The 18,575-nt window shown below is 56.6% G+C and overlaps 2 protein-coding genes across 5 annotated transcripts; both read right to left on the reverse strand.

The window, feature by feature from the left end:
• Positions 1-290: 290 nt before the first annotated feature.
• Positions 291-14,894, reverse strand: MPP1 (membrane palmitoylated protein 1). Of its 2 annotated transcripts, NM_001007917.3 has the most exons (12): positions 14,678-14,894; positions 10,327-10,470; positions 10,031-10,109; positions 9,061-9,146; positions 8,487-8,555; positions 5,992-6,188; positions 5,469-5,575; positions 4,809-4,889; positions 4,313-4,393; positions 3,633-3,835; positions 3,291-3,365; positions 291-1,606 (listed from the first exon to the last, which is right to left on the reverse strand). In NM_001007917.3, exons 1-12 carry the CDS (start codon positions 14,783-14,785, stop codon positions 1,430-1,432), a joined length of 1,407 nt encoding a protein of 468 aa, NP_001007918.1. In that variant the 5' UTR covers positions 14,786-14,894; the 3' UTR covers positions 291-1,429. The 2 variants fall into 2 exon arrangements, with proteins under 2 accessions (NP_001007918.1, XP_040554717.1); XM_040698783.2 differs by lacking the exon at positions 8,487-8,555.
• Positions 14,895-15,843: 949 nt separating this feature from the next.
• SMIM9 (small integral membrane protein 9) lies at positions 15,844-18,021 on the reverse strand. 3 transcript variants are annotated; one of them, XM_015278396.3, is made up of 4 exons: positions 17,870-18,021; positions 16,469-16,752; positions 16,186-16,315; positions 15,844-16,078 (listed from the first exon to the last, which is right to left on the reverse strand). In XM_015278396.3, the coding sequence occupies exons 1-4, from the start codon at positions 17,953-17,955 to the stop codon at positions 16,063-16,065; spliced, it is 516 nt and encodes a 171-aa protein (XP_015133882.1). In that variant the 5' UTR covers positions 17,956-18,021; the 3' UTR covers positions 15,844-16,062. The 3 variants fall into 3 exon arrangements, with proteins under 3 accessions (XP_015133882.1, XP_004940680.1, XP_040555962.1); XM_004940623.4 differs by having other exon boundaries at positions 15,844-16,315; XM_040700028.1 differs by having other exon boundaries at positions 15,844-16,315; positions 16,469-16,768; positions 17,870-17,985.
• Between the last annotated feature and the right edge of the window lie 554 nt (positions 18,022-18,575).

An 18,575-nucleotide genomic window follows, 5' to 3' on the forward strand; every position in this document is an offset into this window, starting at 1 on the left:
CAAGAAGGGGGAAGTGTTCTCAGACCACTGGGTCTGTTTAGGGGGAGGGCAGGCAGTAAACATGCACAGGCTGTAGGTGCATGGAGCACTCACCAGAGGTGTTTGGGGGTAAAACCCAGTGGGACATGTCTGGAAGCTGACTGCTTTTCTGCTGTACTTGTCCTAGAGAGGTCTGGCAGCACCTGGAGAGCTTTTTGGTCCTGCCTGCCTTACCTTGGGTGCCTCCAGCTCAGGGAGGTGGGAGCAGACGTCCACCTGTGCTCAGCCTGAGGTAACACACCACTCATGGCAATGTTTCAGCACACGTTTATTGCTGCTCGTTGTTTCCCTGCAGTGGATCAGAACAAAGGTCCCTATTGCACATCAACTGATTTTATTTTTGGCTTCTTTAAAAAAAAAAACAAACAAAATTGCACAAGACTTGTTAAACCCCTTCCCCCAACTGACTGCTGAACACATATAGCATTCTTTGCACCTACATGGTTATGGTTTGCCCAGGAACCACGGTGATGCTTCCTGGACATGGTCATGGTGGAGCTTGTGTGTGACTACATTCCAGCTTAAGGAACTCCTTTGTGTTTTTACGTTAGCATACAGTGTGTGGGACAGCCTAGACTAGAAAACATGCCTGGATGATCACTGAAGAGACACAGTTTGTACTGCATGCAACAGATGCTTGTGGCTGGATCTACCCATCGAACTGTCCCTCAGAGGTTTGGTCCATAGGACTTGCTCAGCTGCTGCAGAGTTCTTCTGGCCAGCTGGTAACAATCCAAGCTGCACGGTGAGAATTTAAATGCAGGGAGTTCTTACAACTACAGCTGCACAGGGTGAATCAGAACACCTGAACTTCAGAATGCAGGCACGAGCCGTGCCTTGGGATGGCGTGCTCTGTGCTTCTGTCAAACCCACGCTTGCTTTTTCTTCTCCTCCTGGTTTGTGAGAGGAAGCCCTTGAGCTCAGGAGCTCCGGTGTGCTCTGAGAAGCCTCACAGATACCTGCCAGGCATTCGAGGTGTGTGGGGCCATGTATGCTCTTGCAGAGGCAGGAGACCTCTGCCTGGAAGGCAGCTGCTGTACCGCTTCCCCAGGGCTGATGCAGAGAATAAGATGGGCTGGGTGCTGCAGGAGGATTGTGCTTTGCCTCAGCAGGTGAGGTGGGGGCTGTGCTCTGAGCTGTTGGGATGCCCTGGGCTCTGTTGCTACCTCTCACATAGCACCGTATGTCAGTGGGCGGCCTCTGTCCTGTGTTCCCTGGCAGGGGTATTCTGAAGACCCTGTGAGTGTTGGCTAATTGAGACTGTGTCCATGGAGCAGCAGAGGAAGGGAGCTGTGTTGAGCTGGGTGTAAATCAAGGGAAGCTGAGGAGGTTTCTCTGCTCCCCGGAGCTGCAGGATGAGTTGATGGGAAACAGTGGGGGCTGGATGCCCTCAGTAAACCCAGGAGACAGGCACCCACTGTGGGGAGCTGCAGGCCTGCTCAAAGGCTTCCTCCAGCAGCTTGAGGCTTTCCTCCACTCCATTGTTGACTATTGAGAGGTCAAAGTAGTGTGCATATCGGCTCCGGATGCTCTCTGAATCCTTACGGAGCTGCTGCAAAGCCTCTGACTGCAAGAAAAGAGAGAAAGTGTTCAGAGGGCCGAGGAGGAGGGTGATTTCATAGCCCATCCCAATAGGGATGTCCCTGTCCCATCCCCAGAACAGCTTCAGCTGCTACCAAGCACCAGAATACAGAACACCCCCATCTCATCTAACAGGCCAGGAAAGCAGCCATGCAGCAACACAGGAGTTAAAGTGGATTACTGCTGGACTTTGATGCAGTGCTGAGCGTCAGGTTACCTGCTGCTGAGGTCAGCACTGTTTGGCCTTGTATTCTAATTTCAAGTAACCTGGTGGCAGCTCCCTGGGATCCACCTTGCATCAGGCTGCTCATTGCTACTGCATGGCCTGAGGCTGGGCTGAAGGTAGGATCCCTGCAGGATGATCCCTCTCCACTGGTTTGCAACCAGAAACCAGAACAGCCCCAAGAGTAGGGAGTGTTCAGCGTGGCACAGGAAAGCTGCCTGCTCCTTATCTCCTGCACACCTCTGCAGCTAGCAGGGTCACCCTGGGAGCATGCTGCAGGCAGTCCAGATCCAATTCCAGTCATATCTCTCATGGAGCTTGAACTGCTTGCAGCTCCTGCACCTGGGGGGGATGTGCTCACTGCAGCGCTGCTGGGTGTTGCTCAGCAGTTGTCAGCAGGGTGGAGGAAGGAGAGCACTAAGCAGTTTGCCTGGGTCATGTGAGCTCTGCTAAGTCACATTTTGGCTCTGCTGTGTCCCCTCCAGTGAGCAGTTACCTGAGCTGCAGCAGCTCGCTATATATAGTGTGTGCAGCAGCGGGGCTGGCCCTGCCCACTGCGGCAGGAGTTAATGTTCTGGGGCTGGAGGCAGCAGTCGTTGATGGGGCGTGAAGTGGGGAGAGGGCTGCCATGCTGCCCTTTCTGCCTGGAACCTCCCTACCTGCTCCATCTGGCTTTACTACACTCCACCTATTGATGTATATCCAACTACCTTCATGATGCTACATAGATATCCCCTGTGCAAGCTGCTGTCTGTACTATAAGCTTTATGAAGCCCCAGCTACTGGCTCGGGCCACCCCAGCCTGAAGAGAATGCCTTGGCTGGCTGTGCATCCAGGAGGAAGGAGCACGGCTCGGGAGGTTTGCCTTCTCTCCCCTCTTCTCCTGGTGGAGGTGGCATAGCAGAGAGGCAGAAACGCTCTGTCTCTGGGAAACAGAAGTATGCAGCCAACAGCTTTGAGCTCAGCACTGTGTGAGCTAACTGCAGCGTTAGTGCTGCTTCATCCTAATTTTGGAGGGGTGAGCATTTCAATGAGCTAAAGAATGAAACACTCTGCTGTTTGTGTCCTATCTGCATAGCTGATGGCAGGGTATGTGTTCTGCTCTGCAGAACTGCTGCAGCTAGAGACAGCCCTTGGTGCTGAGCTGTGCACCCAGCTACGTGTTTGGGACTGATTATGCCCCTCCAGGGATGGTGCTTGCTGGGGATCTCCCTATAGGTGAGAGCCTAAGGCCGCAGAAATCCCCAAGTCCTGTTTCTTGGGTCTGGGCTGATAAAGTTTCACTGCTCTCCTGGACCATGGAAATCAATTTGAACAGGAAGAAGCTGATTCTCACTACAGAGCTAGAAAGAGAGCCTTGGGCTGCTACAAGGCTTCATCCCCCGTGGGCTCCTCACCACCCCCTGCCCCATGCTGGGGAGCTGCAGCCACCACTGTGCCAACCCACCTCCTCTGCCTTGTCTGTTGGGGCAATGAAGACTATGAACGGGGAGAGTTCTGCCGTGCGGACAATCTTCAGGGTCTGGAGAGAGAGCAGAGTGCAGTTATCAGAACGTGGCAAGCTGGTGGGCGGCTGCCCCTACCTCCCCCAGCCAAGATTCACTGGTGTCTGTGCTGCAACAGTGGGCTGAAGGGGCTGTGGACCCCTGAGCCTGGGGGCAGTAAGGCAATGTAAGGGCAATGGTACAGCTTGGGGAAGGGCAGGTGTGCGAGGATGGTCACAGCCCACACAAGGGTTGTCCAGTCTGCAGCAGTCCCCATTCTGCCCACCACTTCCCCTGCTTCCTACCTGGGGTTCAATGTCTAAAATAGCGACTTTGTCCTGTTGGTGGATCTTGTGCACTGTTTCAAACTTGGTGCCAAACATGTTTCCCTGGTAGCTTCCGAACTCCAGGAACTCATTGGCTGAGATGTCCCGGGTCATCTCCTCAGTGGAAACAAAGTAGTAGTCCTTCCCATCCACCTCATTCTTCTTCTGGGGACGTGTGGTGTCTGCAGAGGGAGAAAAATGCACGATGTCCTCAGCCAGGTGCTGACCTCCAGAAGGCCAGGGAGCCATCCTGGGAGTTTTATGGACCCTTTCTGAGCATGGGGCTAGGGCAAGGAGGAGTACAGAAAACCTATGTACCTCAAGATGAGGCTTACCAATCCCATTGGAACCCCATCCCCTAAATGGGACAAGTAGGCAATGTGGCCAGTGTGAGGAGAGCTGCAAGGTGCTGCACTGGGATGGGGATAGGGTGTCTGCAACGTGGGCAGTAGCAGCCCGGCCATCTCTGGGTAAGTTCAGCCCATGGGGTAGGAGGCAGAGAGACCCTGCAAGGCCTTGTCTGGTGCCCTGTGACATCAAGGCTTCATGGCGCTGAAAGTACATCTCCCCACCTCCCATCCCACCTGGTGGCTTGAGGAGGAGGCGAGGAAATGTGCTGGGGTAGTGCTGCATACCCTCACCTGGTTGTGGTTACTTACATGGTGGGGGGTACATGAACTTCTCAGGGTTGTTGCTGAGCAGAGCGTTCTTGATGTGGCTGCGACCCACTCCGCTGGCCCCTGCAGGGAAAGAGGGGTGGACATGAGCTGGGCTGAGGAGTGTCTGAGAGAAGGTGCAACCCTCTGTGGTGTTTTCCAGCCCTGGAGAAGGGTCTCCCTGCCCTATGTGCTCTCGCAGGTGCCTGCAGGCTGGGCTGCTTAGACCAGAAGCTCCACGGAAGTGCTGACTTTGGTGCAGCTGCACAGACCATAAGGACATTTAAGAGCCAGAAACTCCTGAAATAACTCCTCAGCACTGGAATGCAGGTGCCAGACCACATGCACAATGCCACGTGGCAGGTATCACCCTGCCTGGCAATGGCTGCAGGTAGAAGAAATGCTTCCCAGTGCTTACCAGCTTCTGAAGGGCAGTGCTGTCCCAGCCCTGGTTCCCCACAGCCCCCACCACATGCAGGAGGACAGGGACAGGACCTACCTATGAGCACCAGTGTCTTCCTCTTGAAGGCAGGCAGCCTCACCACCTCCTCGTAGGAAACTACATCCAGCTGGTCAAAAACTGCAGTGGAGGAGAAATAACAGAGTAATTAGAGCTGTCTCAACTACAAGATAGGACTGTGCATGCTGGAGCAAAGCCAAATCCTTTGGCAAAATATAGGGAGCAATCAAGGTAGCTGTGAGCTTCCCCCTGCTTGGCTGGCCTGGGAAAGAGCACCAGCCCCAGCAGCAACCAGTACATGGCATATGTGTGCTGCTGGGAGGCTGGACCAGAAGCCCCTACAGAAGTTAGATGTTTTCTCATTCTATTTCTGCTCAGGACAGTAGGACTCAGGAGCCAGGCAGGGAAGCAGTGGGAAGTCGCAGAGAGCTTGTTGCTGGGGAAGCTTTATTTATCTCACTGATTTACGGCCTTGTTTGCCATCGGTCAGAGCTGCAGGTTGGGCTAGGAGCCAGCACGTCCTCAGCCCGCTGCCTTTGCTGGCCTGGAGGAGGCCAAGCACCGCTTAGCACGGGGTTTAAACAAGCAGATGACAGGCACGTGCCCCGACAGTGACACTGCTGGCTGTGCAGGGCCAGCACCTGCCCCACATTCGGCAGCCTGCAGGGTTTGGGGGCACAGCACCCTGCTTACACTTACTTGAGCTGTGCTTGGCCAGGTATTTATCTTTGTACTTCTTTTTCTTCCCGAAGGGGCTGCAGCTCTGGGCTTCGCTCTGACTGGATTGGGTGACACTTGCCACACGCCTGCCAAAAGAGAATACCACCACTGTGTTTGGGGGCCCTGGGGAGCAGCAGGATCATCCTTCAAACATGCAGTGGGGTGACTGCTGGGGCAAGCAAAGACTCATCCTGCAGCAGATGAGTTGAGGTGTGCCTCCTTTACCAGCAGTGAGGCTGGTACTACCCAGCACCAGCGGTACCCATGGTCACTGAGCCCCAAATCCAAAGCTTCCAGCCAAACCCAGCAACCACATCCTTATGTGGGGCTGTGATGGGTCATGGCAGCCATGGTGACACAGCTCAGACCTCGTCAGAACGCACCCACCGCCTGCCATGCACGACACAGGACCTCCATGCACCAAAGCCATGAGATGGGGACGTGGCATAGAGCCCCACAGCCATCTCATGCCCAGACTGGGATTTCCTGTGAAGGGACTTACCACTCCTGCAGTTCAGGGGAAGGGATGAGTCCTGCTGACTCGGTACCAGAGCCTTCCACACGGCCCTGCCACCAGTTGCTGTCATCCTTGTTGATGATCTGAATCACGTCACCTGTCTGGAACTTCAGCCCTGCTTCCTTGCAGGGGATCAGGTTGTCTTTTTTGGGGTCATAGTCAAACTGCGCCCTCATGAACATCTGAAAGAGAGAAAAGGCTGGAATCAGTATGGCTGTATCCAGCTCCTGGCCCAATACTGCATCTCCCAGCACCAGATGAGTAATGGGAGCTGGTGAAAGAACTGCTGCCTCTGTGCAGGACTGCGTGCCCCACAGCTGGTGCTCAATCTCTGTCTGTGTAGCCCCTCGGCAGCCCTGGGCTCTGCAGTGAGCAGCCAGGAGCAAGCAGGGCAGCCCTGCATGGCACGGGGCCTTCTGCTAGCCCAGAGCACAGTGTCACATCTATCCCTGCCTGAGACTGTCCTGGCTTTTCAGTATCACCTCTCCCTGGGAAGAAGGTACAGCACACATCAGGTCCTCCCTGGGTAGGACAGACCATGCTGTCCTTGGGCCATATCAAAACAATTTCCCCACAGTCTGTCCTTCCAGCAATGCTGCTGTGATCTGCCAGACACGCGGGGCCAACAGGACACGAATGTGGTTCTCTTTTGCTGCCAGAAAAGCAGAGCACGTGGATCACACTGTGCCATAAGACCTCTCAAGGAAAGCAACAGAAATGGAATGTCCTTCCAGGATCCGTCCAGCCACCTGCTCAAGACTGACGCTTGTTTTGGAAGCACTCTCCAGTGCCAGGAAGATGGTCATCAACACAAACGCATGAGGAACACACAGCAAGCACTGCCCAGGCACCTGCCTGGAGCCCTCTCCTTCAGCCCTGGTGCCCCAGGCTAGACATAGCCAGGTCACTCCTCATTTGGAAAGAGCCCACCAACAAGAGTTACCTTCAGACATCACCCTGGGTCAGCTCCCAGTGCAGACTATTTGTCAAACACCTGCCGACCCCATTTCTGGGGCTGGAAGTTTAAATACCAAGCAGGATCCAGCACGAGGAGTGCTAGTGCTTATAGTCAAGAGCCTGCAGTTGGAGGTGACCCTAAGAGACCTGAGCACTCAGTGCTTCTTATTAGGATCCTTCCAAACAGAATTGCTCCAGGAGGTAAGCTGCCAAGCTATGGGGCCAGCTGGGGCTGGCTTGGGTGCTGCTTTTGCCCAGGGCATCGTGGTGCTGGGATCTGCTCCATCCTACCTGCCACACTGTGAAATTAAGATGAGCGTGGGGACAGAGGAGGTGAAACAAAACCAGGAGTTACTCTGCTCCCGGCAGGGGACTGCAACAAGCAGAGACCCAGGCAGCATGTGACCTGTGGCTCCTGAGAGCCTGGATGCAATGAAAGGGAGCACAGCAGTTGTTGCTGGGCAAGGGTTTGTCCCCGTGTCCTTCTCTGAACCCAGAGCCAGCTGCAGGTGAGCCAGCAGCCAAGTTGTTCTCCTCAGAGGTAACTTTTCCCCAGGTGCTGAGCTGGCCAGGCTGACAGAGAGGGCAGATGGGGCCAGCACTTAATACACAAACACGTGCAAGCTTGGCTGAGCTGGAACAAGGACAGCAAGGGCTAAGAGAGAATGAAGGCAGTTTTTACTTGCTACCACAACCAGAGACTTCAGCTCCTCTGGGTAAGGGACTACTGGTGGATGGAGGGAGCAGGGCACGGGCTCCCTGAGCATGTCCATGCACCATCAGTGTGCTGGGGGCCCTGTTCCCACCTCTCCCCTGAGTTTCTCTCCCACTCCTGCCTGTCCTCAATGGAGGGGCCATGCTGGGCTCTGCTCCTGCACCTGGAGCAGGTCAGAATACCTGACATCCCAGGCATCCCAACCCTTCATGCTATCCTGAGCGCTTCAGCCAAAGCAGAGCTCCGAAGACAAAACTAGCCAAGTGCACCCACCAGAACATGTCACCTCCTGCCACAGTGTGTCACCCCTTCCCATGCAGTGGCAGCAGAAGCTCTCTTCCTCTCCCCCACCACTTCCTTCCTCTCACTTGCTTACTGCTAACGGTTCCTACCATCACGCTGGCAGCAGCCAGAGCTACATCACTCGCCCTGCAGCTGAGGCACTAAGCATCAGTGACGGTGTGGGCACGTGCCCTGTGCTGCACCTGGAGGCTCTGCCATCACCCCATAGCAGAGAAGCGGCTGCGGGGCTCTGTCACGGCAGTGCTCACAGCGGACAGGAGGCTCTTGTGCTTCCCAATGCACACACACAGCTGCTTTTTCATTACCAAAGACTGCACAGATGTGCCTCTGGCGCATGCTTCTACACACACATCTGGTTTATACATCTGCTCATTTGCACAGGCCAGGTCCCTTTCTCCTTCAGCAGCTCAGGGGAGAGAATAGGACAGCCAGACCAGCACCAATCCCCATGGTTTGCTCTGTTCCCACCCAGCCCCACAGCTGCAGGTCTGGAAGCTGCACTTACCTGGAGAGCAGGGAGGCGGCTTTGCTGGTTGGGAATGACTTTTATTGAGACCATCCCCTGGGTTTCTTTCTAGTGAACAAAGGAAGGGGAGAAAGAAGAGTTGGAGGAGGTAGACCTGGATGCAGCCCAACAGCAGCAGCCTGTGCACAGAGCAGGGCACTGCCATGCATCACCAGAATGAATTATTTCCAGCCCAGCAGCCCCAGCATGGAGCTTGATAGGACAGGCCCACTTGGCCAGCATGATGGAAACGTTTCCCTCAAGCTTCCTCTCTGTGCTGGACCCTTGCTCCTGCACAAATCCTACATATTCTATGAGGATGAGCACATCTGGAGGCTCAGTGGGGCCTCCGCGGTCAACTGTCCTTCTCAGGAGGCAAAGACAAGATGCTGTGTGGAGGGGCTGAGCACTCAGCCACAGTACAGCACCCCAGGATGGCAGCCCCAGCTCCTGCCACGAGCAGCGATGAGTTTGGCTCTGGTGTATAGGTGGGAATTAATGCTCAGCCAACATGCATGTCTGCAGGCAAAGGGGTCATTCCTTGGGAACAGTCCTGCCAAACACAAATACCTACCAGCATCTTCTGCAGCTGGTCAACTGAGTGGTTGCTCACACTCTGCCCATTGATTTCTATGATCTCATCACCCACGTGAAGGGAGCCTGCCAGCAATGGGAGAAACATGAAAATGCAGGACCAGACAAAAGCCACTCACTCCTGACACCCAGAGCAAGCTGTAAGCCAGACACCATGATGCTAGCTTGAGCAGCACTTGTGGAGCTGCACACATCACCTACTACTGAGGCAGAAGGAGAATGAATTCTGCACCCGCCATCCCACACACACACTTTGTCCACCCTGAAGGTCATCAGGTTATCTACACTGGTCAAATCACCTGTTCCAGAGTTATTCAAACCCAACCCCAAGGTTCACCTGAAGCCAAATGACAGTCTCCTTTCAGGGCCCTTGAACACAAGGCATTCTTGACTTTGTGTGTTTTCAGTTTATACATCCAGCCAGATTGCAGCCTCAGATATGCTACTATAAATCAGGCTCCAGCAGCATTATTGGAACAGCTCCTGGGTTATTCTGGCAGAGGTAAGCTCAGACTTCCCATGTGGATCCAAAGCTGGAAAATGGGCCTCTTCTTCTAAGCACAGAACATCTCATTCCATGCTCCCTTGGCAAGACCCAAAATCACAAAATGGCTCCTATTAATTTCTTTTGGCCCCTTGGTTTGGTTTGCAGAGCCAATCCACAGCAAGCCTGTCCCATCTGTGCGCTTTAGGAACGGGAAGAGTTTCCCCCGCAGTCTCTGGGGCACGATCCTTCTCCAGTTACAGTCACCCCCCATCACGGGATGGAGACAGATGGGTCTCAGGTTCTTTTCTGGGAGAGCCCTGCCCCCAACCCTTCATTTCTCTCTAAAGCCTCCAGTGCATTAACATGCCAGCCATGCAGAGAGATGAGTCCCGAGTTCCTGACATATTCCTGGTGGAGGAAAGGACACAGATGCCCATGTCACAGGGAAAAGCTGGCTTGTTACCTTGTCTGTGTATCATGCCCCCGTGGAAGATCCTGGCCACCATACAGCTCTGCTTGTCATTGAGCTTCAGCGTGATTCCCTGGAAGACAGGAAAATCCATGACTGCTCCTCTTGGCACACGGCATCACCCACTGACGGGGCTCACTCCAGATCCCAGGCAGCATCCAGCACCCTCTTCCCACGGCCGATTCTCCAGCGATCTCCTGCCTCCCCCAAGGCCAACCCATTGGTGCAGCTCTACCTGCCCTCCGCCCCCCTCGGTGCCACCAGCCTTGGGGGATCTTCCCAGCTCTCACCATGGGCTCCTCTGTCACCTTCTCAAACTGGACCAGGCGGATCTTGCGCACCTCACGGCCGTTGCTGTGGGAAGGGCTGCCCAGGGTGGCAGAGCCATTGGTGTAAATGTCCTCAGTCATAGCATTCGGGGCCTGAGCGATGGCCTGTCAGGGCAAAACAGAGAGTGGGGTTTAGGGGCTCCACCTGCGTGGGGCTGAGCCACTTGGCAGCATTAGCGTTCCGGGCGCAGCAGGGAGAGTAGAGACCCATGTGCTGGAGGAGAGGACAGCAAGGACAGACAAAGAGCACAAAAGCTTCGCCCTTGAAGATGTGTATGTGGGCTTGATCAGTAGTTTTCCAGCTTGGGAAATACAGGAGGCAAGAAAAGGCTGGGAAAGCTACAGGTACCAGAAGTCAGGAGTCCACAGCTGGTCATCTTCTGCAGCAGCAGGTCCCAAACTCTGCTGTGTGTCACAGCAGCACTCAGCCCAACAGCAGCTCATTGCAGAGCACACAGCCCCAGACAGCTTCAGAGCCAACAGAGCAGTATGGGACTCATCCCCAAGGAACGGGGACAGCGCTGGGATCAGGCTCCGCTCTTGCTCAGTTTGCAAACTCTGCTTTTCCTTATCTGGGTCAATGGGCAACCAGCACGGTGCAGAGCCACGTCCCCACGGGCCAGAGGTGACAGGGCCTGTGGCTGTACCAGGACAGGCGTTGGCAGAAAGGGACAAGCAAAGAGGGAGCTGTGTGTGCTGTGCAGCGCCAGTGAGGATGTGTGATATACTTTCATACTTCTATGCTACTTCTGACAGAGCCCAGCAGCCTCCTCCTCAGGGCAAAAAGGCAACATCACACACTATCTCTGGCTGCCAATGGCTTAACCACAGAGGAGGAGGAGGAGGCTGAATCATGGCCCAGAGCAGTGCCAGTGGCTCACAGGGCAAAAGAGCTCACATCTTGCCAGCCCCAGCGAGGTGAGCTGCTGGCAGGCAGGATCCAGTAGTGCTGGTGCTCTCAGCTCTCTGCTCGTGGTGAGTGGGTGTGAGGAAGACGAGGAGGAAGTGAACAAACTCCTCCAGCCCTGCTTGAGGCCAAAGTGCCTCTGAGGTGATCTGAGTCAGCACAGATCACATTTATCTCCTTTCTGCCTCGGGAAAGCATTACACCACACAATCCCCAGCTTCAAACCCCGGGCTCAGCAAAGCCTGCTGACCCAGGACACGGCAGAGCCTGCTCCACGGCTGGGAGTTCCCGTCCCTGCTGAGCCTCCCAGCCCTGACCTTTGCATTTTGCTGAGAGCTGGAGAAAACACCCAGCCCTCGACGCTGACACAGCACCGATGTCACCCTGGTTGCCCTGGAGAGCAAGCCTTGTCACCACAGACAGCCCCCAGTCACTCGATGGCAGCTCTGACCCAGAAGGGTCCTCCAGGAACCCTGGGCACAGCCCCTCCATCCCCAAAGTGACTGCACCGAGTGGCTGCTGGGCAGGGATGGGCACGTGCTTGGCTCACAGGTGGGGTCAGGGTGGCATGTGACAGTCCCAGCACTGAGCAGAGGGGTACAGGAGGTGGGAGATGCACGGCTCATATTCAGTGCACATAAACCGTCTGCCTGTGTTGCCTCCCACAAACTCTCCCAGCAGCTGTCACGCTCCTGGCCAGCTCAGCCCGTGACCTCTGGAGGCTTTGCAGCCGCGCTGGACGCAGGCCAGCCCCTGCTACTTACTCACTGCTCCACAGGAAGCATCTGTGCACGCTGCCAGGAGCCAGCACCGCAGCCACCGCCAGCTGCACGCAGCCCCGGGCTCAGCCAGGGCACAGGGAGGCACAGCCACTGGCTCCATAGTCATGCGGGCACAGCCCACCATTTTCCTCTTCTGCAAGAGGCACAAGGGTGAGGGGAGGACACCAGCCCTTGGAGCCACGTGTGCCAGCAGGGAATGCGGTGAGAGGGAAGCAACCTCTGGTGAGAACCCTGGGCAGGGTCAGTGTCACCCTCTGGGGTTGTTCCTGCTGCTGGGCTGCACGTCGCTGGGGGAATCATAGAATGACTTGGGTCAGAAGGCTGGAAATCAAACATTAACTCTCATTTACAGGAGAGCGAAACAGCACTTTGGGGAAGCAGCACCCTAGTGCAAAGGGCACACATGGAGGATTGGCTCCTGGGCTCACCTTGCTGTCCTCACCAGGGGATTTCGGTATCAGGTGGTCTCAGAAGAGCACGTGGAGAGCACATGGAGAAAGGTCAGGTGCTGCTGGCTTTGCTGGCTGGGCCCTCAAAGCACAGCAGCACAGAAAGAGGCAGGAGGGCAGAGCAGCCCCAGCTATGGCAAGCAGCAAAACGCCAGCTCCCTCCAGCACCTTCACCCTTCATCTGGACATAATCACTGTGGGTGTGCAGGGGAGGCTGGGACACGAGCCTTGGGCACGTCCTTGCCCTGGAGTGGCTCAACCTGGATCTGCTCTGCTTGGTGCTGGCCCAGCAGCCTCCCATCCTGCCTGAGAGCATTACCACTGAGCAACAAACGTGTGCACCAGGGTGCTTAAAAAACACAGCAACAACCAAAAGCAAGCTAGCAAACAAAAAATAGGGGGAGCAGTGGGCATGTGGACATTTAGCAGTCATTCATTTTGGTCTGAGGCTGCTGCACACTCAGGTCAGCCTGGAGCAGACCTCATTCAAGACCTCATTCAAGACCTCTTCCAGCAAAACGGTCCAATTTAAAAAGGAAAAAAAAAAACCCCAACCAAAATTACGCTGCTGAAACTGGGAAAAGGCACAGCCATGTCAACAGGTCACAGGGGATGGGGAGCAGAGGAGCAGGAAGAACACAAGCAGCTGTGGGGGTCAGAAGACGCTGCCCTCGCTGCAGCTCACTGAGTGCTGTGATGGAGAAGGGCCACATTCCCAAGCAGCCCCGTCAGTTTTGCTGAGGCACCGCTTTCCCAGCAGGGAAGGCCGACGCAGCCCTCCAGATGTGTCAGTGAAACCCACCACCTCCCAGGGACAGCCTGTAGAATGGATGGGGCTTTGAGGAGCAGCACAGCCACTCCATTCCCCTGCATTTCCCTGCAGCCACACAAACTGCACTCACAAAGCCAGCCCTACACCCCCACCGTTTATTTTGGCCAAACCCAGGAGGAGTTTTGCTCAGCTCCCAACTGCTATTTTCACCCACGGTCATTTCAGAAGAGGAACCGCAGCTGGAAATGGCACCGCTTTGATGCCATGCGATGCTGCCATGGGGTCACACGCTGTCCCCTCCACACCCCCGGCTCTGAGAAGGGCCCGCCTCCCAGATAGCAGACCCGCTGCCCATTTTACAGCTGGAGAACCGAGTCACAGCAGATTAGGAGGCATGCCCAAGGTCACCCTGCAAGCCAGCAGCACTACTGGGAGCAAAGCCCACATCTCCCTGGCAAATCTCTATTTGCCATTAATAGATAAAGAAAAGCCAGGTGGGCACGTGGCGGGGCTGAAGGGAAGAGGGCTGCAGCCTCCTGCACTTCTGCTTGTTTTCTAGCCATGACTCTGCCTCCACTCACAAGGCTTTGGGATCCCTGTTGTGTCGGGAGCAGCAGGAAGAGGAACCTCTGTGTGATTTGAGCTGGGCAGCAGCCAGCCCGACGCAGAGCCCTGAGAACTGCTGCCACGTCCCTGCCACCCTGCAGGGATGAGCACACAACCAGACACACAACCCAGCCCTACGGAGCACCTCCTAACGGGTCCCATGCAAACCCCAGCTGGTCCCCTTCCTCTTTATCCCTACTGGAATAAGGGTGCCGTGGCAGCGGGCAGCTGCAGGCCAGCTCCTATGTTCTCCACGCTGCACTGCTTGGGGGATTGATTTATCCCTGCTCCAGGCATGCACAGGGACGGACGGAGAGCTCCTCTCAGCAGCACTTGCTCCAAACGCTTCTTCTATTTATTTTTCTGCAGCACTCTGCCAGCGTTGAGCCATAAAAAGCACACAAACAAACCACCAGCACGGGCCAGAGCGGACAAACCTCCTTTGGACGCCCTGGATGGGCCAAAAGCAAGGAAACCCCGTCCCCAGGACACCGCCACGGCTCAGCACGGGCTGCCGCTCTGCCCTCCTCCCGTCACCCCAAATGACGGCAGCGGGGAACGACCCCGCGCTGCCCGGCCCCGCGTTTCTGCTGCACCCCCGGATCCCCTCCCGCTCCCGTTTCCAGCTCAGACCAGCTAAACTTCGCGGCAAAACAAGCACACGGGCAGGATGCTGAGCTCCCTCCCCGCCCCCAGCCCCGCCGAGCCGACTCCCGGGCGGGCCGGGCCCGCTGCGGCCTCGGGGCGGCCGGGGGACGCGGGGCCTCGGCGGGGTCCCCGGGCGCTCGGGGCTCACCTCGGGCTTGGCCCGGTTCTGCAGCAGGTGCTCCAGGTAGAGGTCGGAGAGCGCCGTCCTCATGCTGCCGCTTCCCCCGCCGCCGCCGCGGCCCGATTTGAGCGTCATCCCCCCGGCCCAGCGCGCCGCCAGCAGCCGCAGCCGGTTCCGTTGGCTCCAGCAGAGCGGCCCGGCCCCGGGCCCGCCGCACCAGTCCGGCTCCAGCAGCGCCGCGGGTGCCGCACGCTCCGCCCGGCGCGGGGCGGGAGGAGGACGGGCTGGCGGCGCCGCGCAGGGCGGAGCCACGGGCCGGGCAGGGCCGCGGCGGATCCCGCTCGGCCTTGGGGCGGCCTGCGCGGCGGCCTCGAGGGGCGCGCGGGCCTGAGGGTTGTGCCCCAGATGAGTCGTTATCCGTGGGCTTACCAAGCGGGAGGTGAGCCAGCAGCCGCAGTCAGCACAGTGCCGTCCCTCTTTGGCTGTTCTTCCACCTCACACACCGCCCAGCAATTACACTGCCCCAAAATTCCTCCAGCCACGTGAAATGATTGCCCTAACAAAGCATCGAACACCGCTACTGCCATGAAACCTCGGATTCAACTGCTGCCCAAACCAAAGGCCTCCAGAGCCTTAAATACGAGTTAAACTCCCCGTTTGCACCACATGCAAAGGCCAACAGGGCATTAACCTGGATCTTCTGGATGCAAACCATCTGGATGTGGTGCTCAGGGACATCATTTAGCAGCGGGTTGTTCGGGTTAGGGTGGTATGGTTGGGTTGAGCTTGGACTCAATGATCTCGAAGGTCTTTTCCAACCTGAGCAATTCTGTGATTCTATGCTTTGCTCTCTCCAGCTCCCAGAAATGAGCTTGTAGTGAGGTGAGGGTCGGCCTCTTCTCCCGAGTAACAGCAGTAGGATGAGAGGTGACGGCCTCAGGATGCACCGGGGGAGGTTCAGGTTGGATATCAGGGAAAGCTTCTCTGAAAGAGCAGTGATGCCTTGGCACAGCTGCACGGGGGGCAGTGGGGTCATCATCTCTGGAGGTGCTCCAGAACAGTGGGGATGCGGTGGGCACGGTGGGACGGGCTGGGGTTGGACTTGGGGATCTGAGGGGTCTTTTCCAACCCTAACGATTCTACGAACCCCAATGAACCTCTTGCGTTCTGGCCGTAACTCAGACAGCAGAGCCTCAGGTGAAGTCTGAACTTCATTTGGGGGTGGCAGATTCTGTCCGGGAGAATCTTTAAAATCATCTGAAAGGAAGAGAAAGGTGGTTCTGCTCCTGGCCCTTCCACACCGCTTCGGGGCTCCTGGAGTTTCGGAGGCTTCTCTGAGCTGAGCTCCATCGAGGCACCAGAATCTCTCTCAGTGTAGCCACGCTGCTTCTCTCAGAGTCCTCCAGGTCGCCTCACTCCATACCTACCCTAAAAAACACGAGGAGCCCAAGGAGCAGCTCCTCCCTGCTGCCTTGTACTGGGACAGCGGGCACTGAGAACGGGAGCACCAGGGGGTGTGCAACGTGCACACGTACGTGAAGCAGCAGAGGAAGAGCAGGATCAGCACGGTGACGGGGAAGATGTACAGGACGGCGATGGGGAAGCTCTCCGAGAAGTGAAACCACACGTCGCCCAGGTAGTCCGCCAGCCAGGAGCGACGGACACCTGAGAAGAGACTTTGTGAGGAAGAGAGCAGAGACCAGGGATACCAGTGTATTTTTTTTTCCTGGATTTGAGCATGTTTTGAAGCAGCCTAAGGGCCTTCTTCCCCCATGCTGCTGTGCAGGGGTGCTGCACGAAGCGCTGCTGTGTACTTACGCTGGATCACCTGGCCTGAGCCTTCCCCCTCCTGTGCACGAAGAGGGACCTTCCACGTGTTGTCCAGGTATCTCCCCGGGTGGTGTGTCAGCCTCATCCTCCGCATCACCCCGCCCAGCTGGGAGGTGGGCTTGTGCTTGGAGACGTGTTGGCAGAATAAGGCGGTCAGCACGGCGATCAGGAACAAGACAGCTCGCAGGGTCATGGCCTCACACAGCTGAGCAGTGACTGTCAGCTGAGCCCTGGGGCTTGGTCTTTTTTTGTAGGGCTCCCAGGGAGGAGGCCTGTAAAATCAGAGCACTGTGAGAAAATAACGAGCTAGGCTGAGGGCTGAGAGAAGTGCCCTGATGGCGTGCAGCACCCGCAGATGTGCCCAGGAGGTTGGAGGGCTCTGCTGGGACTGCCCTCCCCCAAGCCTTGCTCAGGCATCTGCAGAGCGCATGGGACAAGGCAGAGCACTTTGCACTGCTCCGGCCCTTCCTCTGCACAAAAACATCTGTGGGTTGGGGAAAGCTACAGTGCAGCTGAGAGTGCTGCGTCACGCCAGGAGGAAATGGCATCTGGTCTCCATTCCCCGCGAGATAAATGTCAAGAGACACTTCCAGTAATGGATGCCAGAGCTTGGCAGGCTGACACGGCTCCCTGCAGCCCCATCCCAGCGCTCTCACTGTGTGCTGGGCGGCTGGAGAACATCCTGAGGGCTGCCTGGCAAAGGCTGCTCGGTTGCCCACAGAGGCTTCAGCTGTTTCCTCTTTGAAAAGCGATCCAGAGAGGGCCCTGGTGTGGGCAGCATTTCTTCTCATCTAATCCTATGTCACCGGACATCTGTGCGGAGCAGCTTGTTTCTGGAGGCGGGAGGCTGAGCACCCACTGGTGGGGCCAGGGACCATGTTCCCATCATGCAGAACAGCCAGTCCTGCTGCTATAGGACTGCGTCTGAGCCTGCTTCTGGGAGGGCATTTAAGCTTCAGCTGGTCAGGTTCAGCCTGGCCTGCTGAGGTAGCCATGGCTAGGAGCGTGCTGCCTTGAGCAGGGCCTGAGGCGGCGGGTTCTGCCCTGCTGTGCTGAAGACCTTTCACCTGGTCCCCTGGTGAGGATGCTCCCTATAGAGAAGCTTATGGTCCCAGCTCCTCCCTCCAGACCTGCTCACACCAGGCAGTGTCTGCTCCCATATGTGCCTGATTACTGTCAGAATGCAATTAAGCCAAAGGGTAATTGCACCTCCTGTCTGGGGCTGTAATGTAATCATTGCCAGGGCCATAGCAAAGGCTCCATTGTACAGCAATGCATGAGGAGGGTGCGTGAGGTTTTCAGCATCGCTTCCATCGAAGCAGCAGTTTCTGATCTCCACTGGGTGTGGGTTTGGGGACAGCCTGGCTCCCTCCCTCCCCCAGCACTCACAGATCAGGGGTAACACAGGCACGGCCTCTGGCACACCGGTGGCGATACCGCTGTCGCTGCAGAGAGGTAGGCACCCCAGAAGCCATGGCTGCCACCTGCCCCACAGTGCTCTGGACCTTTCTGAGGTAGTATCATTCCAGAAGGTTCGCACCAACAGAAAACTCGTGGACTCCCCCATAGCGGTGCCATGGTGATCACTGCTGGGATGGTAGATGTCTGCCAGCAGGTAATAAGGAGGGGGAGAACTCTCCATGGGGCTGTGGAGCATGGGAAGGGGGCTGCAGCCCACAGAGCCCTATGGAGAGGAGCGCTGCCACTGTGGCACCCAACATCTGCCCTGTGATGCTGCGAGGAGCTGTGTGCTACTGGGGCTCAGGTGGGCTCTGTGGGCATCTCCTCCTGAAATAAAGCTGCAGAGAGGACGAGAAGCAGACAAAGGCCCTTCTGGGGCCTCCAGGAATGGATTGAGTGCTGGGGACAGAACAGTGCTGTCAGCTTTGCTGCTTACAAGTGTGGGAAGAGGGGTGTGAGACCAGCTTTCCAGCTGGCACCACCTGTTCAGGACCTTCCAGTGTTCCCCAGTGCTGGGCATACTGGCATGGGCAGTGTCCAACCAAAGCCACCAATGCACCGACAGAGCTCTTCCACTCAGAAACAAGGAGAACATTGCTGCAGCCAGCCCCAAAAAGCCCCAGGGTGGCATCTA

The sequence above is a fragment of the Gallus gallus genome, chromosome 4, assembly GCF_016699485.2.
Source record: "Gallus gallus isolate bGalGal1 chromosome 4, bGalGal1.mat.broiler.GRCg7b, whole genome shotgun sequence".
NCBI classification, from domain to species: Eukaryota; Metazoa; Chordata; class Aves; order Galliformes; family Phasianidae; genus Gallus; species Gallus gallus.